At 39.5% G+C, this 22,246-nt stretch overlaps 2 protein-coding genes across 5 annotated transcripts in view; one reads left to right on the top strand and one right to left on the bottom strand.

Moving 5' to 3' along the window:
- LOC113407184 (dedicator of cytokinesis protein 7) overlaps positions 1 to 22,246 on the bottom strand; it is a 108,508-nt gene that overhangs the window by 73,759 nt on the left and 12,503 nt on the right. For all 4 annotated transcript variants that reach the window (XM_026655310.1, XM_026655311.1, XM_026655312.1 and 1 more), the window contains exons 8-12: positions 21,899 to 21,979; positions 19,555 to 19,720; positions 18,736 to 18,878; positions 16,150 to 16,243; positions 15,491 to 15,653 (exon numbers count right to left, since the gene is read on the bottom strand). In XM_026655310.1, coding sequence (XP_026511095.1) covers positions 15,491 to 15,653; positions 16,150 to 16,243; positions 18,736 to 18,878; positions 19,555 to 19,720; positions 21,899 to 21,979 — 647 coding nt within the window. The remainder of the gene's footprint in view (positions 1 to 15,490; positions 15,654 to 16,149; positions 16,244 to 18,735; positions 18,879 to 19,554; positions 19,721 to 21,898; positions 21,980 to 22,246) is intronic.
- Positions 633 to 11,209, top strand: LOC113405070 (angiopoietin-related protein 3-like). Its single transcript, XM_026655314.2, has 7 exons — positions 633 to 1,171; positions 2,321 to 2,431; positions 5,038 to 5,155; positions 6,321 to 6,434; positions 7,724 to 7,819; positions 9,538 to 9,810; positions 10,650 to 11,209. The coding sequence occupies exons 1-7, from the start codon at positions 677 to 679 to the stop codon at positions 10,829 to 10,831; spliced, it is 1,389 nt and encodes a 462-aa protein (XP_026511099.1). The 5' UTR covers positions 633 to 676; the 3' UTR covers positions 10,832 to 11,209.

The following is a 22,246-nucleotide window of genomic DNA, read 5'->3' as shown; positions in this document are numbered from 1 at the left end:
GGTGCAAAGGAGTGGAAAATCAAGCCCAATGAGTCTACATTTACTGTGTCTAATTCTGCTGTCACTTATCCTGGGGTAACTGAAGAGTAAATCAGTTGAAGTACATTGAATTACACCAGTGTCAAAGTGGTGTGAGATCAGAGTCAGGCTCAGTGAATTGCCCTTCTGTAGGATGTCTCCCCCATCCCCAATAGAGGGCAGAATCTGAAACACAGAGATTGCGTCTCATTTATGCTAAGGCCCTTTTACATTCCTCTGGCAAAGTAAAGAACCCTTACACTGCAACTCAGAGGTAATTTAGACCCTTATCCATAGTTCAAGATTATGATTAAAAAAATGAACCTGTAAAGAAAGGGGTATATCCATCAATACATCACATCGACCAATAATTTTAACAATAGAATAGCTGGCATATTGGAAATCCAAGTACTAGTTTAATCAGCAACAGGCTGGTCACACAGGTTTATCTTTCCAGATATCAACCTGGACAGGACAGAGGTTACATTAGTTCAATTATACATGGTTTAATGATCAACTGAATCCGTTTGCCTTTTCTGAACCGAACAGGCATATATATAGGCTAAATTCTTCAACCTAGAACCACCATACAGCAAAAACTGTAACTAGGGAAAACATCTCTGTTCAAAACTACCTTAGGACATTGGAAACAGACACCATGAAAATAGCTCTCGTCTTTCTTTTCATTGCCCCTTTTGCTATTTCAAGTAAAATTGACAAGGACTACTCTTCCATTGATTCTGCACCTCCTGAGCCAAACTCAAGATTTGCCATGTTAGATGATGTGCGGATTTTAGCTAATGGGCTTCTCCAGCTTGGGCACGGCCTTAAAGACTTTGTCCACAAGACCAAGGGGCAAATGAACGACATCTTTCAAAAACTGAACATTTTTGACAAGTCTTTTTATGAGCTCTCACTGCAAACCAATGAAATCAAGGTAGAAGAAGAAGAGCTCAGAAAAACAACTTCCAGATTGCAGGCCAACAATGAAGAGATAAGGAATATATCCCTCGAGCTGAACTCAAAGATTGAAGACCTATTACAAGACAAGATCCAGCTTCAAGAGAAAGTAGGGGGGCTGGAAGAGAAAGTAATTAAATTAGTCCACATCCAGCCTGAAGTTCAAGAACCGAAAGAAATGACTTCACTCAAAGTAAGTAGACTTGAGGACACCCAGAGAGTAGAAAGCCAAAGTAAATCGGAATGCTATTTTAGGGAGTGTTACTCTGAAAGCCATGTTTCCTCCACACATTTCTAGAAGCAGTAATATGTATTTTGAGAAATAAGCTTTGTATATTAATCTGGAGACTAATAGTCTTGCAGAAATCAATTCAAGTGTCTTATTATGGGCCACAAAATGTCATCAGTTTTAAAGCATAAATCCCCAAAGAAATCAGTGAGGAAATATGCTTGAAAACAGATGGAATGATATGGCCCTATATATTTTGCTCTGCACTTAAAAAAAAAAAATCAATTTCAAAGTACACTAAACCATAATGGTAAACCCTTTGGAAATCAGATTAACAAAACTACAGCACAATACAGTTCCATTGCAAAATGGTGGTCTATGTGAATTCTGATAGGTTTAATGTTTATAAGATTTAGTAACACATATTTAAAAAATGAACTTTAAAGAGGGGTTATCTATCTATGGTACTTATATGGTCCCCATCACCACAGTACCTGAGCACCTCAAAATTTTCAATATATTTATCTTCACAACACCCTGGGAGGTAAGGCAGTGCCATTATCCCCAATTTACAGATGGGAACTGAGGCACAGAAAGGCTAGGTGACTTGCCCAAGGTCACACAGAAAACTCATGGCACAGCAGGGAAATTAACTCAGGTCTTCCAAGGCCTAACCACTGGAGCATCCTTCCTCTCTACTGGCCTACTGGTATGTGTTATTTATATAGTTCAATTAAAAACACAAAAGACAGCTCCACAAAAATTCATTCTTTGAATCACCTACAGAGTGGGATTAAAGTGTTTGAAATAAAGGACCAAATGAAGGCCTCTGAAGCTGAGAGCAGTTTTGTTCAAGTAAGAGCTACATAAATTTGATCCATAATTGGTGTAGATACTCATTGCAGAGGAAAAGAGAGGATTCTGCCTCACAAGTTAGGACAGGGAAGGCAAAATAAAGGAAAACAATAACCATTGTGCAGTGGTTTTGCCTTTAAAAACTGACACCGATAAAAAAAGATTGGTTGAAGGCTACTTTTGCTAAGGCATTAATCTGATCTTTCTAACACAGAATGAAAGCTGTCTTTGATGAAGTTCCACTTTTTTCCCCTCCAGAATTTTGTACAGCAACAGGACAACCACATTAGGCAACTTCTCAAAGTTGTACAAGAACAGCATGCACAACTTGATAAACAGCACAATCAAATAAAGGAGCTGGAAGAGAAGGTAGAGGAACTAGTTATCTGAATACACTTCTCCTTTCCAGAATACATTCTGATTGTCTGAGATACCTAGGGGGGGAAATAACCCCAGGGGCCAAAATGCAAAGCTTGGGACACAATCTTTTTGTGGGTGTGCAACTGCTAAATGCGACAGAACTGTTGTGGTACTGTGGTATGTGTTTGGGGCTAGGGCACAAGAATGCGGAGTATAAAGTTCTGCACCATGGACCATAAAACCCAAGTGGGGCATGTTTGGGGATTGTAACTTTTCTCATGTTGTTTAATTCTCTAATTACCAATCTCACTGTTCTTCCAACTCTGTCCTTTCTCCTGCCTCCCACTGTTAAGTTATTTTCCCTTTTTCCTCCTCTCTGCTGCTATATTCATTTCAACACAGCACCATGCCTCTGCACTAAAATGTTTAACCTCTGTTACCACAGCTGTGGGTACAACTGACATGTTTTTGAAACTGACATGCTCCTATTTAATTTCACTCCTCAGAGCAGGCCCCAAAAGAAAAGAGTTTTTAATGCAGGGCCCAAGGGCTCCGTAAACTCTCTAGAGGTTGGGACTAGTTACCTGAGTGGTGTTATTTAGGTGCCAACTTAAGTCCATCCACCGATCATGATACATGTCAAATAGACAGGTAAGCAAATTGGCAGCTTATCTCAGTGAAGGAGTTTCATAGACCAAACATGAGTTTCAAAGGCTTGGTCTACACTTACCCCCCAAGTCGAAGTAAGGTACGCAAATTCAGCTACGTGAATAACGTAGCTGAATTCGACATACCTTACTTCGAACTTACCGCGGTTCAGATGCGGTCCACACGCGGCAGGCAGGCTCCCCGTCGACTCCGCGGTACTCCTCTCGTTGAGCTGGAGTACCGCAGTCGACGGCGAGCACTTCCTGGTTCGATTTATCGCGTCCAGACCAGAAGCGATAAATCGAACCAGGAAGTTCGATTTCCAGCCGCCGAACTAGCGGCTAAGTATAGACCAGCCCAAAGAGGCATGTTAGCATTATAGATTCATAAATACTAGGGCTGGAAGGGACCTCGAAAGGTCATCGAGTCCAGTCCCCTGCTTTCATGGCAGGACCAAATACTGTCTAGACCATCCCTGATAGACATTTATCTAACCTACTCTTAAATATCTCCAGGGATGGAGATTCCACAACCTCCCTAGGCAGTTTATTCCAGTGTTTAACCACCCTGACAGTTAGGAACTTTTTCCTAATATCCAACCTAAACCTCCCTTGCTGCAGTTTAAGCCCATTGCTTCTTGTTCTATCCTTAGAGGCTAAGATGAACAAGTTTTCTCCCTCCTCCTTATGACACCCTTTTAGATACCTGAAAACTGCTATCGTGTCCCCTCTCAGTCTTCTCTTTTCCAAACTAAAGAAACCCAATTCTTTCAGCCTTCCTTCATAGGTCATGTTCTCTAGACCTTTAATCATTCTTGTTGCTCTTCTCCGGACCCTCTCCAATTTCTCCACATCTTTCTTGAAATGTGGTGCCCAGAACTGGACACAATACTTCAGTTGAAGCCTAACCAGCGCAGAGTAGAGCAGAAGAATGACTTCTTGTGTCTTGCTCACAACACACCTGTTAATGCATCCCAGAATCATGTTTGCTTTTTTTCAACAGCATCACACTATTGACTCATATTTAGCTTGTGGTCCACTATAACCCCTAGATCCCTTTCTGCTGTACTCCTTCCTAGACAGTCTCTTCCCATTCTGTATGTGTGAAACTGACTGTTCCTTCCTAAGTGGAGCACTTTGCATTTGTCTTTATTAAACTTCATCCTGTTTACCTCAGACCATTTCTCCAATTTGTCCAGATCATTTTGAATTATGACCCTATCCTCCAAAGCAGTTGCAATCCCTCTCAGTTTGGTATCATCTGCAAACTTAGTACGTGTACTTTCTATGCCAATATCCAAGTTGTTAATGAAGATATTGAACAGAGCCGGTCCCAAAACAGACCCCTGCGGAACCCCACTTGTTATCCCTTTCCAGCAGGATTGGGAACAATTAATAACTACTCTCCGAGTATGGTTATCCAGCCTGTTATGCACCCACCTTATAGTAGCCCCATCTAAGTTGTATTTGCCTAGTTTATTGATAAGAATATCATGAGAGACCGTATCAAATGCCTTACTAAAGTCTAGGTATACCACATCCACCGCTTCTCTCTTGTCCACAAGACTCGTTATCCTATCAAAGAAAGCTATCAGATTTGTTTGACGTGATTTGTTCTTTACAAATCCATGCTGGCTATTCCCTATCACCTTACCACCTTCCAAGTGTTTGCAGATGATTTCCTTAATTACTTGCTCCATTATCTTCCCTGGCACAGAAGTTAAACTGACTGGTCTGTAGTTTCCTGGGTTGTTTTTATTTCCCTTTTTATAGATTAGTATATTCAAAATCTCCAAGAACATTTATAAAACACTTTTCATATTGTACTGTACACTGATTACTTTAAAAGATTAAATTGACAATAAAAATGGATACAGTACCTTGGATTGTTGAACTAAGTATATGACTTTTGATTATAATTCCAAGATGCTTGGGAGATCAATAATACATAAATATGCTTCTTTTCAGCTAAGCAATACAAGTTTCCAAGAAAACACAGAGAGTTCATTTTCTCTGAAGCAAACTGAACCAAAGATCATTCCCCTTCCTTCACATAATTCCACAGCTCCAGTTCAGGAATTCAATGGTAAGATCATATAATGCTTTAGGTATGACTGTGTAACGCATTGTGTTGGCAGTAGTGCATATGCATGCATGAATGTGCTCACTGTTAAATGGTCAGATACAGGAGGTTTTTACCTTTCTTTTTCTAGTTTCTCTATGAAGCCAGTTCTTATGAAAGGGGATGGGTTTTCAACTTTGGAGACTTGAGTCCTCTATTTAACTATATAAAAGGTGCAGCAGTGCACATTTCCCCACACTGCCCCACAAATTTGCCTCCACTTTCACAAAGTGGGACAACTTCTAGGGTTGAAATAGTCCGGTCTCGGTAGGCAATTCAGTCTCTGACCTTTCCCTGGGTTACATTTTGTATCACACATACAAGGCAGTACCTTTACTGTGAGTTTTGATGATGCAGGCATTTGTCCATTTGGAAATGGACTGAGACTGGGATTGACAGGACTTGGATTAGATTTTTAAAGCTGATCAGCATTTTTAGACTTCAGCAATAGTAACATCTGGGAATTCAGTCTAAGGCTACGTCTTCACTACGGGGGGGGGGGTCGATTTAAGATACGCAAATTCAGCTACGCGAATAGCGTAGCTGAATTCGAAGTGTTGCAGCCGACTTACCCCGCTGTAAGGACGGTGGCAAAATCGACCTCCGCGGCTTCCCGTCGACGGCTCTTACTCCCACCTTTGCTGGTGGAGTAAGAGCGTCGATTCGAGGATCGATTGTCGCGTCCCGATGGGACGCGATAAATCGATCCCCGAGAGGTTGATTTCTACCCGCCGATTCAGGCGGGTAGTGTAGACCTAGCCTAATTCAAACAACCATGATTAGAACTTTGTGGAGAAAAGAAGTCATTATGCCCAACAGTCTATTCTTAGACTATCCCTTTTGTAAGATTATCTAAATTGAAACCTTGCCTAATTGAGCAAACACCAGCTGCCCAACAACCAGTTGGCCACTTTTCCTCTGACGTAATTTTTAGCCCATAGAATTTAATTTGCCCATTTCACAGAAGGAACCGTCATAAAAGAACACTCCTGCTGAACTAACTATTCCAGCTTCTGTTTTGTTCCAAGAGGCTCGAAAAAGGCAATTACCTTTGCAGTGCTGGATTGTGTCCTTCAAGCTTCTTAACTGCAAAAAGATATCTGTAATTCTTTAATTATTGCTATTCCAGGTGTTGCTACTGATTGCACTGCCCTTTATAAGAGAGGTGAACGGACGAGTGGCATTTACTCTATTAAACCCAACGGATCTGAAGCTTTTAATGTCTATTGTGAAATGAAATCTGGTAAGACCAGCTACACTAGAAGCAGTGTAATTCTTCCTTTAACAGTTTACTGATAAACTGAAATGTGCTTACTGCCCTAAAATGTACACAAAAACTTACAGCAGACCACCCACAAGGTTGTCATCTATTATATAAGGCTGACTGCAGCCAGTGGCATTTCCGAATTCGTCCCTATTTTTCAAAATACCACAGAGAATTGAAGAAATCACTTCCATTCTTTGTTCAGTCCATTCTTCAGTATAAGCAAGAGGTAAATCCATTAGCCTCTGCGGGAAATAGCTTTTCATCCCTACAGCCGAATGACCACTAAAAAGCAATGATTACTAACACTGTATTACAAACAACTAGTAACTTTTCTAAATTAAACCAGTTCATTGCATAACACTCACCATGGCCAGCTAACAGTGGTTATGCTTTGAATAGTTTGACACGCATTCTTTATAAGTAAAAAAAGCAACAGGACTTTTTGTGGCTTTTTACAGATCCAGACTAACACGGCTACCCCTCTGATACTTGATTCTTTACAAGGTTATTCTGGGGTACAGAACTGCTATGAGTTTATCCATGCTAACACATTTCAATTAGTTTGTCACCAGTCAGTGACCATGTTGGATCTAAACAAGGATTGTGTCCAGGCACAACATGGTTGATACACACATAATAACTATGGCAACTACCGATGGTATATCTTTGCCAGCAGCCTACGCTGGTATCTGCTTGTCTTCCTGTAACAAAGTCATAATGCTGTTATTTCGTGGTACACACGCATGTGCATCACCAGTCTGGCCAGTTGTCCTTCCTCCCATCATATCATACCACAGCACAGTGCCTCTCAGACTGGCAGTGCTGCTCTATGTAAGTGACCTCTTGGCTCCCTGATCTCTGGCACACACTGATGCAAACCTAGTGAGGCCAGGTGATATGTTTGGATGTGCAAACATGGTTGGCCTGTGGCTTCACTGTGAAAAGAAGCTGCTGAAGGGTCATAATTCAACCATGTTTGTTGTAACTGGGTCAGATGAGGGTGTCATGACCTGGTTACTTCAAAAAACAAAACAAAAAATCAGTCACGCTTTATACGAATGTGAGCATAATATCCTAAGCAGTCAAGAGCTACCACTTAAGAGAATTTTGTTGACTGTAAATGGTATTTAGAAAATGCCCAGCAAAGCTACTAACATGGAACAAGTAAATCTCTTTTTATCTATGGCTCTGCTCTTGTCAAAGTCCAAACAAATGGTTAAAATGACCTACCAGGTTTATGTTTTCCTTCCCTTTGTCATTCACAGACAGCTCATGGACAGTCATTCAAAACAGAGTTGATGGATCACTAGATTTCAACCAAACCTGGGAGAGCTATGCAAATGGTTTTGGAGATCTCAAAGGTAAAGGCACTCTTTTTGCTCCTTCATTTTTTATAGGCTGTTAGCTGCTTTCAGATGCTGGAATCTGGGATGACTCTAGTGCATTCACACACCAGCAGGCAGAAACAAGCAAACCAGTCTGAGCAGCTCATATAGCTAATGTGAGACACTGTCTATTGCATACCAGGAAACATAAGGCCCTGAATTCAGCAAAGCACTTAAGCATGTGCTTTCCCTTAAACATGTGCTCAGGAGCTTTGCTAAATCAAGGCCAAAAAGACTCATTTCAGCTTTAAATGTTATTTTATTTATTTAGATTCTGCCCTTTTCAAACTCCCCACCCCAAGTTCTAGGTTTCCTTGATACACATTTCTGACCACAAGAAATACACAGTAAACAGCGGCAAAGTAAGTAGCACTTCTTCCTCCAACCATACCATGTTTACACTAAACACTACCACATCAATTGTTCAAGCTCAAGACACCATTAAGCTAGACAGTATTTTCCTCTCTACACGTTCAGTCTCCCAATCGTTGGCAGCCAATCATCTTACCTGGCATGTGAATGGTGAGGAAACACCCATGTTTATATTAGTTAATCATCAACTCTAAGACCATTTTTAATGCCAAGCATTGGCTAACAGCTTGCCTATCCAGCAGATTTTTCTATGCATCTATTAAAAATTACTTGATTCGCCTTTTACAGAAAAAAGACTCACCGTGGCAGGACTCAGGTGGCAGATTCAAGCCACCAATTTCCCAATCTACCCACAGAGCAGTGGGTAGACAGCAGCATGATATCAACTATTGCTTTCTTTCACATCTGCAACAGTGAAGAGTTGCTCCACTCCTCCCTCTGGTGTTGGAGCAGTAAATAGGACTGAGGCAAGCATTTTCTCATGTAGGAGGATTTCTGCCTCTTATTTTAAGGAATGTGCCTTACTTGGTGTAGAATTCCCACATCCCATATCAACATAGGGTGCATTTTGTTCCACAGATCAGAAAAAATCATGCAAAGGATCATACAAGTATACAGAGATACCAATGTATGACTGTGGCCTGTGAAGGATTTTCTAACATGAATGTAAAAGGGTGGAGTGCTGCTTCTTAAAGTATTGTTCTGTACTTTTCAAAAGAGCTTGTCCTTTGTTCCTTGAAATGTAGGTGGGCACCTTGCTTGTGTGGCATTCACATTTGGCAGTATTGTTTTTGCACGGGGATCAGCAATAGACATAATAAGAAGCTGGTTCATATTCTGCTAAACGATATGTTCAACTATTAAAAGTCCATGAAGGAGAAAAACTACTTAAATTAAATCCATTTTTTTTATATAAGGGCATCAAAATCCCAATTTAGGCCCACCACCACCACCACCCCCACAACCACAAGTGAAATCCATTTCCATTACAATTAAGTTTTATATATGTCACTTGCTTCACTTATCATACTGTTTCAGTTACGCATTTTTTTTAAATGTCTGGAGTCCCCTTTGCAGTCCTTCACAAGTGCTGTGAAAATTAGGAGAGGTTCCATTTCATTTATATATCTAGTTTTTATTGATCACGAGTGTGTAATTAAAAAGATGTAAACAAAAAGAATGTTTCAGGAGACTCTCTGAAAAGATCAAGAGTTCCCAAGACTCATACTATTGATTTAATTAAGCAATGAATAAACCTTTTTAAATAATTGTGCTCTGTCTTAACTCCATACTAATGATATTCATGCAACCTGTCCTTGCAGGGGAATTTTGGTTGGGACTAGCGAAGTTATATTCCATTGCTAACCAAGCTGACTACATTTTACGTATTGAGCTGAAAGACTGGAAAGATAATAAACGTTACGTCGAGTACACATTCACCCTGGGAAGCCCAGAAACAGACTACACACTTCATCTTTCAGAGATCTCAGGGAATATTCCCAATGCACTGCCTGAACAAACAAAACTGAGGTTCTCTATGATGGATCATGACAATGCTACAAAGAGAGATTTCAACTGTCCAGAAAGATATTCAGGTACCAGTATTCGAAGCACATTAAAATTTCAGTTCCTTTGTTACATTAGATATAACTTCATGAATTATTGGGAATCTACCTATAATGGCTCAGCTGTCATGGATGTTAGAGATTGAAAAGACTAGTTCATAAAATCTCTCCCCTGCAAATGAAGAACATAAAATAAAATAATAATTATCAGCACTTATATAGTGCTTTTTCTCCACAGATTTCAGAGTCCTAAGACACCACCTGAGCATTATTATCCCATTTCACAGGTGTGGAAAACTGAAGCACAGAGATGCTAAGTGACTTGCTCAAGGTCACAGAGTGAATTAGTAGTAGAGATAGAAATGGAACTCAGGGGTGAGTTCCTTGTTCATTTAAGTCAACAGGAGTTTTGCCACAGACTTCAATGGAGCCAGGAGTTCACCTCCCATGTACTGGGTCCTAGTCCAGCGCCCAGCTACTGGACTACATTGGCTTTCTATATGTAATCCCTTCTTGCACAAAACAGAAGATGGACTGCATATTAACTCCACTCTATCATACGCAGCAGACTATAGTTAAGCCTGCAGCCAAGTTTCCATTTAAAGCCTGATTTTGGTCCGCTTTAAAATGTACAAAATAAGTCACATTCACCTCAAAACCGATAGATATATCTAGGACAAAGGTAGAATTTTCCTATACATTTAAAAACCAAAAAAACAAAAGAGAGTCTCCCACTGACCTCAATGGGAGTTGGATCAGGCCTAGAGAAGCCTTATTTTGAAAATGCAGTCCAAATCAGTGACTAGCCTTCTGACGTCAAACAGGAAAAGTAAAATTTGGACTAAATGACACCAAAATATTGTTTTTAGGTGGCTGGTGGCACAGAGCGTGTGGGGAAACCAATCTGAATGGAAAATATATCAAACCAAGATCAGAAGGAAAACTGGAAAGGAGACGAGGAATATACTGGAAGCCTCAGAAAGGAAGATTCTATTTGATCAAGTCAACCAAACTGATGATACATCCTACGGATTTAGAAAGTTTTGAGTGAAACCTCATTCTGATGTGTTTAATTGGACACATATTCACTGAACATTAAACATAACATGAACTAATAATCAGGGCTGAATGCCCAAATACAAGGCATTACATATATTCCATACTACTCAATGATACAACACGGAGGAGTCTGCTATGGTCTTATGGTATATTTTGAGAATATTATTATTTTTTCCAATATAAATATATTTCAAGTTCAAAACTACGTACGCATCCCCACCTTTGAACACTAGTGCCTAGAAACTGGATGTGTTTTTGATATTTTGGCAGACTGTATTGCATGTGGACAAGAATTTTCAGGCCAATGCATTCGTTTCTGGATTATGTAGAGGAGAATAATCAAAATGTTTCAATAAAAATAACAGACTGACAGAATTCTACAGAAAACATTTAAGTATTAGTTTTGAAGAAAAAAAGATTTTACTTTATAAAGTAATTTACTTTCATGTTAGACTCAAGTACTATAGTCTTGGAATGTGTCTATGCATGAATGAATTGGCAAATAATTCTGCATTTTATGGTACTATGTATTTAAATGTGAACATCCAGCTGTGCATCTTGAGCCAGATCTTCATTGTTGTGCTCATGCAACTATGAAAGCAGCATATCTGGAAATCCAGAATGTGAAACTAACCTTTTATATTATACTTTGTAGAATAATTATTAGGGCCTGATCCAAAGACTGCCATTAGTTTTTCGCATGGATTTCAATGGGCTTTGAATCAGGCCCTTAAATTACCTTTTGGTATACCTTATTTATGGAATCAACTGGACAAAGTGCTGTGTTTGAAACAGACCGATTGTCTTTAATATAAATAGAAACCAATCCTGCAACCTGTACCTATGCAAGAAATCCCACTGAAGTCAATGGTGCAACTCAACTAATCACATTGGTAAGGACTATAAGATCCTGCAGGACCTTCAGTCACAATCCTGCAAACACAGATTTGCATAAATTTACTCAAAGGAGGAACCCGCAAAGATGGGACTATTCACATATTTACGGTTAAGCGTGTAAGTGTTTGCATGGTAGGAGCCGTAGAATGTGATTATTTTGAGTCATATTGACTTTTCTATCTTACCTAACAACTGTACTGTATGAATTTTGTAGCATTTTAACATCTGTAGCCATTAAACGCCCCCCCCACCTTTTTAAACTATATTTTGTCAAAATAAAAACAAGGTTGAATATAATTAGCAAATTTCAGAGAAACAATGAACTAACTAATTTAATTAGAGGTCTGATGCTGTTGAAATGCACTCATTACAATCAAAGTAAGATGCTCAATCAAGACAAACTGCACATTTGTACCGATGTACTGGAAATGTTTAGTTGTTTGTATGACACTTTAAAAATCAATAAAGAAGATTTCCAAAAAGAAACTAATATGTACCATGAATAAAAGAATTCTTAAAGGGTTAGTTTTCTGTGAGTTGGTTGTACCCATACAGAGGTTTGTCTAGTTCACAGAGGCCAAGGAGACCCACACCAGCTTAAAGGAAAGGTAGTCTGGGGATGAGGACAAGAACTGTCTTGGTGCTGCTTATCCTCTGTGCAAATCTCAAGTCCCCGTCTGCCTTGGAAGACAAGAAACAGCAGAGCTGTCTCACCAGTTTTTCCCACCAGCTTGTGCTGTTCCATCCTACCCCCAGGACTGGATCCTCACTCCCCTGTCCTGCCCCTTGTAACAATACCTGAGTGATAAATCTACTGTACTGCTATTTAGACTGTACTTCGAAGCTCTCCAATTTCAGTGGTCTGGTGTTGGGTTTTTTCACTGCTAATAGACTAATCCACAGACACAAACCAATTCACTGTCGAGTCAAGAAAAGTCATTACTTCCTGGTTAAGCCCCAGTCACTAGACCCATAGAAGACTGCCAAACATCTGGAAAAAAAACCAATGAGAGATGTCCTGCCCCTGAAGAGCAGGAAGTTGGGTCTGTAGAAAGATATATAAGCCATGGGAATTGTGGGATAGCATTGGCGGCCTATTCAAACATGACCTCAGCAACACATGCTTTAGCTTCATCCTCATTGCAAAGTGGATGGTCTGAGACACAAATTTCAGTAAGACATAGGTACAGGGGTACCTATACTCCTGGACACGCTAGCAAGCATGTATCCTGAGGATCTAAATACATGTGTCAAGGGCTTTATGTATGGATGGTAAGATGGGGTTGGGCTAAAACACGTGTCAGACCTGCAGTTTAGATACACTTTCAATGGACTTCAGCACTAGCTACTTCTAGCGAAAGAGCCCAAGAGTTCAAATCCTTGGTAAAAATCCTCTAGCAGGAGAGAGGGTCTTGACTGACAGGTAGAGTCTGATGTTTTAGAACCCCAACATCTGACCCTTAGTGTTCTATGATGAAGAATGTGAGATGGGTTTTCATCTCCCTACTTTCACTGCCTCCGTCTCCTTTCCCCTCTATCACAGCTGCAAAACGAGCCCTTCCCCACCTCATCAGCTTCCTCCCCCATCCCCAGTCTCTGAAAGTAAGACTCATGAGTAAGCAGCCCATCACCCACTCCTAATGGCCAGGCTTTGAGCTAACAGCTGGGTCCTGGAGCCAGGCCAGTTATGCCCGGCCCACAGCTGCCCAATGACTGCAGCCTTCCAGCATGAGGCAAGGGATGGAAATGATTACGAAGGGGAGACAGGGCAGATCAGGATGGTCAGCTAGGAGAAGAATGAAGTAATTTGGAAGGGCAGAGAAGGACTGGCTCCCCCAGAAGAACCCAGCCTCTCTTCCTCATAAAAACAGCATGTCCCTACCCAACAGGGGTATAGGGAGGATAAATCCATTAAAGATTGCGAGATGCTCAGATACTATGGTAATGGGGGACCACATAAGTACAATAAATGAAGTAGCTAAAGAATATACTTTCAGAAACAGTTTAAATGGGTAGCTGGTAATAAAAATGTTTGTTATATACATACTACAAGGAACAAAAAAACGTTTTAGTCTTGTAATGTGAAATGCTGATGTTCCACATGATCTGTAGGACATTAGTATAATTTCAATGCAGGTAATTGATTTTTAATGCGCTTAATCGTTTGACTATCCATAGGATTTATACCTGAATATGTACTGAAGTGCTATGAACAGGTCAACAAAATATTTACTGTGACTATATTTAAGCAGTTATTAGAGATCTATGAAATGTTTATACTAAAATGTAATGCAGAGATGTGAACTGGTGAAATGACTCAGCAGAAAAGGACAGTCTCAGTCAGTAATGTATTCTCTTCAAGGGTTAATGTTTATAAGAAAAAAGCAAAATAAGTTAAGATGGTCTGAAAGTAAAGACAGCAAATCTGTCCTCCAGCTTGGAGGGGAGTTATGGTTGGTCAAAAACAGTAATAATAAAAATTCTTGCAGAAAATTATTTAAATTTATCTTTTCCAATTTTTTGGTGGATTTTCTTTTATTTTTATTTTTCACAGGAGATAAATGTTCTTTCTCCTTTTTTCACCCCCACCAAAAAGTGGGTAGAGGAGGAGTATGAGAGAAAAATGATAGGGAAACCAAAATACTGAAAACTGAACACACAACATTTTGTGTTTTGTTCTGGTGCAGTATTTTGAATGATAAACCGGCAATGCACTATGTAGTTCTGTTGACACATCAAAGGGCTGGGTTGAACCTAAAGCTGGTGGAAATTTTTTCTTCTAAACATTTTTTTCAATTAAAAATAGCTTTTCAAATTATAGGAATTTTTTCTACTAAAATTTTCATACAGTCAAAGACATTTTGCATCGAAAAAATGTTTACAAGAAAAAATTTTGATCATCTCTAGGTCCAACCCAATCCTATGGCCCCTGAGCATGTGACCCTATCTTCCCAAAAGGCATTCTCTCCCTTCTGCCTTCCAACATAAGAACATAAGAAAGGCCGTACTGGGTCAGACCAAAGGTCCATCTAGCCCAGTATCCTGTCTACCGACAGTGGCCAATGCCAGGTACCCCAGAGGGAGTGAACCTAACAGGTAATGATCAAGTGATCTCTCTCCTGCCATCCATCTCCACCCTCTGACAAACAGAGGCTAGGGTCACCATTACTTACCCATCCTGGCTAATAGCCATTAATGTTACTCTTACAGCACCTCCCCATGACACATGAGCAAAAGGAGGGAAAAGATGTGCTGAAATTAACCCCTTGTTCACGGATACCATAGCCCCGATTTACTGACACAGTTGTAAAACTCATCTGGATTTGAGTTTCATTATGTAACTGAAAGACAGCTCAGGTTTATGGTTTCATGTTGGGACTGTGCTGAAGTAATTATGATTTTAACGCAAAACCACATGAAACATGTGAGGTTGCAACTGAAATTTCCTTTGAGGTTTTGGGTTTGTTTGTAACCGAAACTCAAGCAAACCTCATACAGACTAAAAATGAAGAAAGCTCGCTCAGACTGTAAGAAAGCCCACAAATTGCTGAGTTATATGCAGCTAGGTCTACTAGGTTCTGCAAAGAACTGTTCTACAGCTGTTTATTTTTTGCCATAAGAATCTGACTCTTTATGATGTCTTTGGCACAGGGAATCTGATGCTATGGCAAGTTTTGCAGCAAATCACATGATAAGTGTGGAAGGTCTGGACCTGCTGATCTTATGGGGATTAAAATATATTTCAAAATCTTACCTATAAGTAGTATTTGGAATATACACATCCCTAGCAGGAAACTCCAGTATCTCTCTTGTAGGTCTAACTCTGCTATCTGGGTAAAGTTTGACTTGCAGCAATTCTGGAGTTAGACAGTAATGAGGATTCTCTGGGGCTGGAGATATGTCTATCTTCAGCTGAGCTATAGAAAAAAAAATATTTTTATTACAATAATTGAAAGAAAAATACAAATTCAGTGTGCATATTAATGCTGTTTTCTAGAGTGGAGAAGGGTAAATATACTTGCCTTTCACGTCTGAAAAATATCCTGAAAGAAAGGTCTATTAGCCTGTGAAATAATTTACTAAGGGAAACATCTAGACACCCATCACTTGGCACTTGAAATACTAGACTGCATAATAAATATACAATCAGGAACTATCCTGAACTGCCAATGATATGGTTTACAATAGTAGGATTTTCCCATCTAGAAGATACACATAGATCCTACGATGCCTCAGTCCTGAAGCAAATGCATTTGTAAACACTGAAATAAAGGGTTGGGGGGCACAGATGGGCAACAGAGAATGAGTAAGGGGATAGGAGTGGATGAATCAGGTGGGAGTTATGAGGGACAGACAAGCAATCTTATAATATACAATCCAAAAAGGTTTCTTTCCCTCAAGATAGTTAAATACCTGTAATGGGTCTCAACCTCCGTAAAACGGAAGATGGTCTTCTCATATCTGCAAGGAACTTGTACAAATCTTCATCACTCAAGCGATCCCCTTCCTATTGTTAAAGAGAAAAAAATGTTTAATACAGTGCCTACATAAGAATGCAATTAAAAAAAAAAAATCACCTCTCGCCTTCCTGCACCTCACTCTAAAACATACTTTCTTGGAAGAAGATGGTGAGAACATTAACAGGTTATGTTAATATCATGGGCCCTTCATTATGGGAACTGGATGAAATTTACTGTAAACTTTTAAAAATAAAGATAGCCTTTTTCAGAAATCTTCTCTCCCTCCGCCCCCAAAATTTTTTTTTTTCCTATTTTCATCAAAACAGAAAATTGAATTTTCAAATTATGAAATTTCAAAGGATTTCCTCCCCCTTCTTCCCTCTGCCCCTTTTTTCCAATGAACACAATAGAATTAATGATGTCTAGGATTTTGGGGTGGGTTGAGAGAGAGCAGGGAGAGGAGTTCCACTTTGTCCTTTTCCTTTTTTTCCTTTTGCCACTTTGTAACTCATCAAAACTTCCTCAGCTTTGGCTTGGGAGAAGTTAGAGTGGCAGAGTTACAATTTCACCGTTCCTTTTGCCACTCAGTAATGCTTCAAAAATTGAGGACATTTTCCAGAGCAGCAAAAAACATCCTAATACCACCCTGAACATTATTTTATTGCACTTGGCCAAAAACAAAAAAAGGACAGGGGAAGAGGTTCGGAAGGATCAAAATTTAGAAAATGATTAAAAAAAAGTTTTCTAAAAAAACTTCAAACAAATTTTAAAAGTATTTTGTTTCAAATCCTCTGAAATGGAAAAACCTTCTAAATTTTTTCAAAAAACTGATTTTTCCATTTTCAACCACCTGTATTCATTACTAATTTGGTGAAAAGACATGAACTGCAGCAAGAGAGCAGGTATGCTACTGAGAAGAGCTGCCAGAACATTTTGGAAATTCACAATTTCAATAATCTCATCAACATTTCAAATTTTGACCAGAAAAAGGGATTACATTTTTGTGAACATTTTGGCAAAAGTTACCTCCTCTTTTTTCAACAAGCTCTACCACTGAGTGTTTCACCAACGCCCCAATGGTACCACCTATGGAAGCCCAAATCCTATAGGGCTGGATTCTCCTTTCATTTACACTGGTTTTCTGCCACTGTAAGTGCACTGACTTCAGTGGAGTTTCTTGATTTACCCCAGCATATGCAAGTACAGAATCAGGCCCTCTGATTTCAATGAGCGTAATCTAGGCCCCATGTTTCAGGAAAACTAGAGCGTAAATAGTTTTTCTATAGATAAAGTTACTCTTTTCACATCTTAATAGTTTCCTAGTGGTGAATGAACTGGTCCTGAAAATACCATTTTTATTTCATAAATAGACATTATGCACTATTACATGACGTCACAGGATAGAAAGTAGATTCTCAAATAACAATTCTTTTTTCTAACAAGGCACTGCGTTAAAGAAAATTGGGAAATGAAAGCATATAGTTTTAGGTCAAGAGTAGTTACCTCCGCCGCTAGTACATATGGGAATTAAGAGAGGGGCAAATAATAATTACCTCATACATTACTTAATTGAAAACAAAATAGCTTCCATTAAAAAAATAGTCCAGCCTCCCTTACCATCCTCTTATCTTTAAATACCAAATGTTTTGAAACCTTTCCCCCACTGCTGTTCCTCAGGGAAATCCAGAGCCTCAGCTGAGGAGAGCTGACATCAGCACCACAGTATCAGAAAGGATTTGTTCCACCAGGGGATCTGACCTCCAAATGCTGAGAGTATCCCAAGAGCTGCTGGCCATTCTCATCTCCCACTGCAGAGCATGGTCTTGCTTCTATTGAAATCAATGGCAAATTACCCATTGAATTGAATGGGGTTGTTTGAACAGAAGTTGAGGGCACTCTAAGAACTCAGGTCATTATGTGTGAGCTGATGATGCAACCACCATGGTAAAAGTTATGCTACAGTTCATGGCCGAGAGTAGATCAAATACATCAAATATCCTTTGGCACATATTCATTCAAATAAAAATAATGAATTCTCACTGGCTGCTTTGTGTTTTCTTCTGTGATTATTCGAGCAAACCGGTATACTGCAGGAATGTTCATGAAAACAGTGAATTTTAAATGTTTATTAGAGAACACTGGAGAAGAATGAACTAATATTCTCAGAGGAAACCCGTTTCTATGAGTTACACTGATCCAGTCAGGGAACAGTGACATTGCCATGTGACCGAAGGGTCCACTCAGAACAAACTGACACAGCTCAAATTTCATAAATCAATTATTCACAATGAACTTCTCAAAAAGAATCCACAGATCACGACAAACTGTTTGCAAAAATGTGTCTGTAGACTAAACTTCCAGTAAAATAAATGAAATCAGATGCTGCTCAAACACAATTTGTTTGAATGGGAAAGCAAGGCTAAATTCAATCAGTGGATTATGAATTATCCACTCAGCTCTACTCTGACCTCACCGGGAGGATGAACCAAATCATACTGTGTCATGGGAAACACCACAATGACCATGGCTCATACAGTACCTGTTTAAAGAAGTTTGTCACCGTAAGAGTAGCTGGTCTAAAGCTAGTAAGGTTGCAAGTTTCATCTCCACTGGTTGTCCTTTCTAATGAACGCCTTCCAACAATACTGGAATTCCGTCTCTCTGACCAAGATCCTTTGCGTTCTAAAACAAAATGAAGAAAAACAAAGAGAACTACATTTGTTTCAAGCAGATTTTCTACACAAGAAGATAACTGCTGCATTCAAAAATTATGCAATAAGCATGATAGAAGAGGTGGTTATGCTAAGACAATCACACTCCTGAGGCATCAGGAAGCTATGAAGCACAGCTGAATACCTCTGCTCCTTTCATAGCAACCTCACCCCAGTGCCTTATTGCTATTATAAAAGTCTTTATTGTGTGGAGATTTATGTATTTCTCTTGTGCTGAAAGATGATGAAGTTGGCAGTTTTGGGGATGCTGAAGAGCAGTTTCAGATGAGCTGTGTGGTTCACAAAGATTAATCCACTCCTTTGGAAAATGTTCATCAGCCTACAACGCTCTTCAGTCTTAGCAGCCTGGATATAAATAGCATATAACAGATGGTTTGCTTGTAAAATTCTTGAAAGATAAACCTATTTGTTACCAGAGCCTTGTCCTTTTTATTTCAACCCTTTTCCAGGACTGTTACAAAGGCGGGGGGGAGGGGAGGCGGTGGAAACAAGCTCATAAAAGGAAAGAGCAGTGGATATAGGGCCTGATCTAAAGCCCATTGAAGTCAATAGAAAGACTCTTATTGACTTCAATGGGATTTAGCTCAGGCAAATATTCCCTTATGAAAATGCAGGATATACTGTACCTCCTGTGCCAATTTCTACTTCTGTGGAATCTCTCTCCAAACTTCCAGCACTGCTGACTATGTTCATTAAATGAATGGCTGTCCAGGCAAAAGGCATTCGATATTTGCCTAGTCTTTGGCAAAACTGTTCTGCTTGGCTTTTCAACTTTTCCAGTTTCTCCTTATTCTGCAAACAAAACATTAATTCCAACTGATTAAAAAAAAAAAGGAAGGGGAAGCCAGCCTCTGTTTATCAAAAACGTTTCTGAGTGCTTTGTCCATGCAAAATAACAACAATTATTTTTACACCAATCTCTAGTATAATAAATAAATAATGATAATAATAATACTTTGCACTTCCGTAGCACTGTCTATCCGAGTATTCCCAAGTGCTTTACAAACAGTAAGGAATTTAACCTCAGAACACTCCCATTCTGTAGAGCAGTGATGGTCTAAAGGAGCAGTTGATTTAATGTTCCTAAGCTTCCAGAAACTGCCAGTTCAAATCACTTGGCCCTCTGCCCTCACAAGGCAGCTAAATTATACTCCAGGAAGTCCACTAGGGATTTCATTATTGCTACTGATTTTATGAGGTGATACTATGGTGAAAGGAGCAGCATAAAACCCTAAAATAATAATAATACCATCTATCTTTTATATAGCATTTTTCATCAGTGCTTTACAAAGGAGGTCACTGTCTTTATCCACATTTTACACATGGGGAAACTGAGGCAGAAAGCGATTAAAGGGGCTTGCCCACAGTCATATAAAGTCTGTGGTAGAGCCCAAAATAGAATTCAGGCTTCCTGTCTCCCAGTCCTGTGCCTTTAACATGCAGGTCCCAATTCATCAAGGCATGACTTTAACCACATGCATAGTCCTTCGACTTCCATGGAAATCCTCACATGATTCAAATTAGACATGTGCTTAGGTACCTTGCTGCAACGAGGCCTTCCAAACACCTCTTGCCCAAAATTCCCAAAGCACCTGTCTAACTGATTCCAAAATACAATATACATGCGGGGACACTTCACTCATCACAGAAATGCACCCATCACCATGGTATCTGAACGCTTAGGGAGCATCATTGCATAAGAGTCCAAAAGAGAAAGTGAATATCAACTTTGCCATCTGGAACTATGAAGGAATTTTAGGCAGGCAGAACTGAAGTAGAATTTAGTTAGCAACCACAGGTTTGCAGTCTTAGCTCTTGGAAAATGTATGGTGACAGATTTGAGGATCACATGCAGGCAGAACATCCATTTATGGTGCATCCAGGCTTCACCATTTCCTTTTGCTTTTCACTTCATCTGCAACGCTCATTCAGGAAATCAGAAGTAAATTAAATGATAAGCAGGAGAAGATGCCATGCACCACCTCATTCTATATTCCATTAGATCAGGAGGGGTCTTTCTTAAAATGGCTGTGAAATCATTTTTTTTAAATTAAATTGTACAAAAACTGACTGAGCTTGCGTAAAGTTTTACAGATCTAAACTGTAGCTCTTCTAAAGATAAAATGGAGATTTCCCATTCTATAGCCATTGCTGATCTTGGAGTAACCTACAAAGGAAAAGATCAAAGAAATGCCACAGCACAAGTTGTCTCTTAGATGCTACTAGTATTATTCCTGTCTGTTCCTGAAAGCCAACAAAATCAATGCACTCCCTTCTAGCCTCTGATCCACAGTAATTTACCATATCCAGGCTTGCACAACCACCACTTTAACAGCTCAGAGTTCATTAAAAATTATGGTATTCTTCTGAGCTATGAAAACTGCAGTTCCAAGTCTTCTGCACTGCAGCTAGGGTTTCCACAGTAAAGAATCTGGTTGTACAGGGGGGAAGCAAGGGAGGAAAGGTAGGAATTCACTAGAAGTGTGGCCCAAGAGGCCAAACCTTTTGGTGCGCTTCATTACACATAACTAAAAAAATATTAGAGACAAAAATATACATTGTCTCTTTTTGTTCATTTGGCTACTTTGTACACACAACAGGAGCAGTGGGATTACAGTTTGTTTCATGATAGTCAGTTTCCCCCCAATGTGTGGGTGGATCTTCCACACAACATCAGAAGAGAGGAAAACATTTTAAGAAAACAGGTTGTAAAAGCACCACAATTCAAACGCTAGCAGGGGAACTCCCCAGCAGCTGTGATACTGGGATTATTTTATAATTCCCTTTTAGAATTTGACAAGATTCCTAGTTAAAGGTATTGTTTTAATAACAGGAATAGCAGGAACCGGGACAAACCCACAGTAAAGGGAAATAAGGTCAATACATTTAATTAAAGTATGAATGATTAAACTTCAATATCTTCGGAAGTATCAGTGCCAACATTGCCTCTAAACTTCCAAAAATGCTTACCTTTGCCGCATCAGCTTCTTTAAAAATCATATAGGGCTCTGCGCATTCGCCAATATCCCCCTGCTGTAATACTTTTTCCAGCTGTGAAGAAACAAGGGGTGTTAGTGAGGACAGGGACATGTATTTATCAGAGAATGGTAAATTAATTGAACATTCTATGTAGCTTAGACATGTTCAGAAGACTAGATATTCAAAAGAGCTGAAGCTTGTTTCCCTTTTGCACCTGCAAATTTAACTGTAGGTGTAAATCAAAGAACATGCTCCTTGGCCAGATAGTCGGAAGTGTGAGTAAACCAACTTTCACCCACAATTCAACTGCAAGTGCAAAAATGAAGGTGCAAATTACAG

Source organism: Terrapene carolina, unplaced genomic scaffold (assembly GCF_002925995.2).
Source record: "Terrapene carolina triunguis isolate 2854851 unplaced genomic scaffold, T_m_triunguis-2.0 Scaffold210, whole genome shotgun sequence".
NCBI classification, from domain to species: domain Eukaryota; kingdom Metazoa; phylum Chordata; order Testudines; family Emydidae; genus Terrapene; species Terrapene triunguis.
The sequence above is the reverse complement of the archived record's forward strand: the minus strand, read 5'-3'. Positions and strand labels throughout refer to the sequence as shown.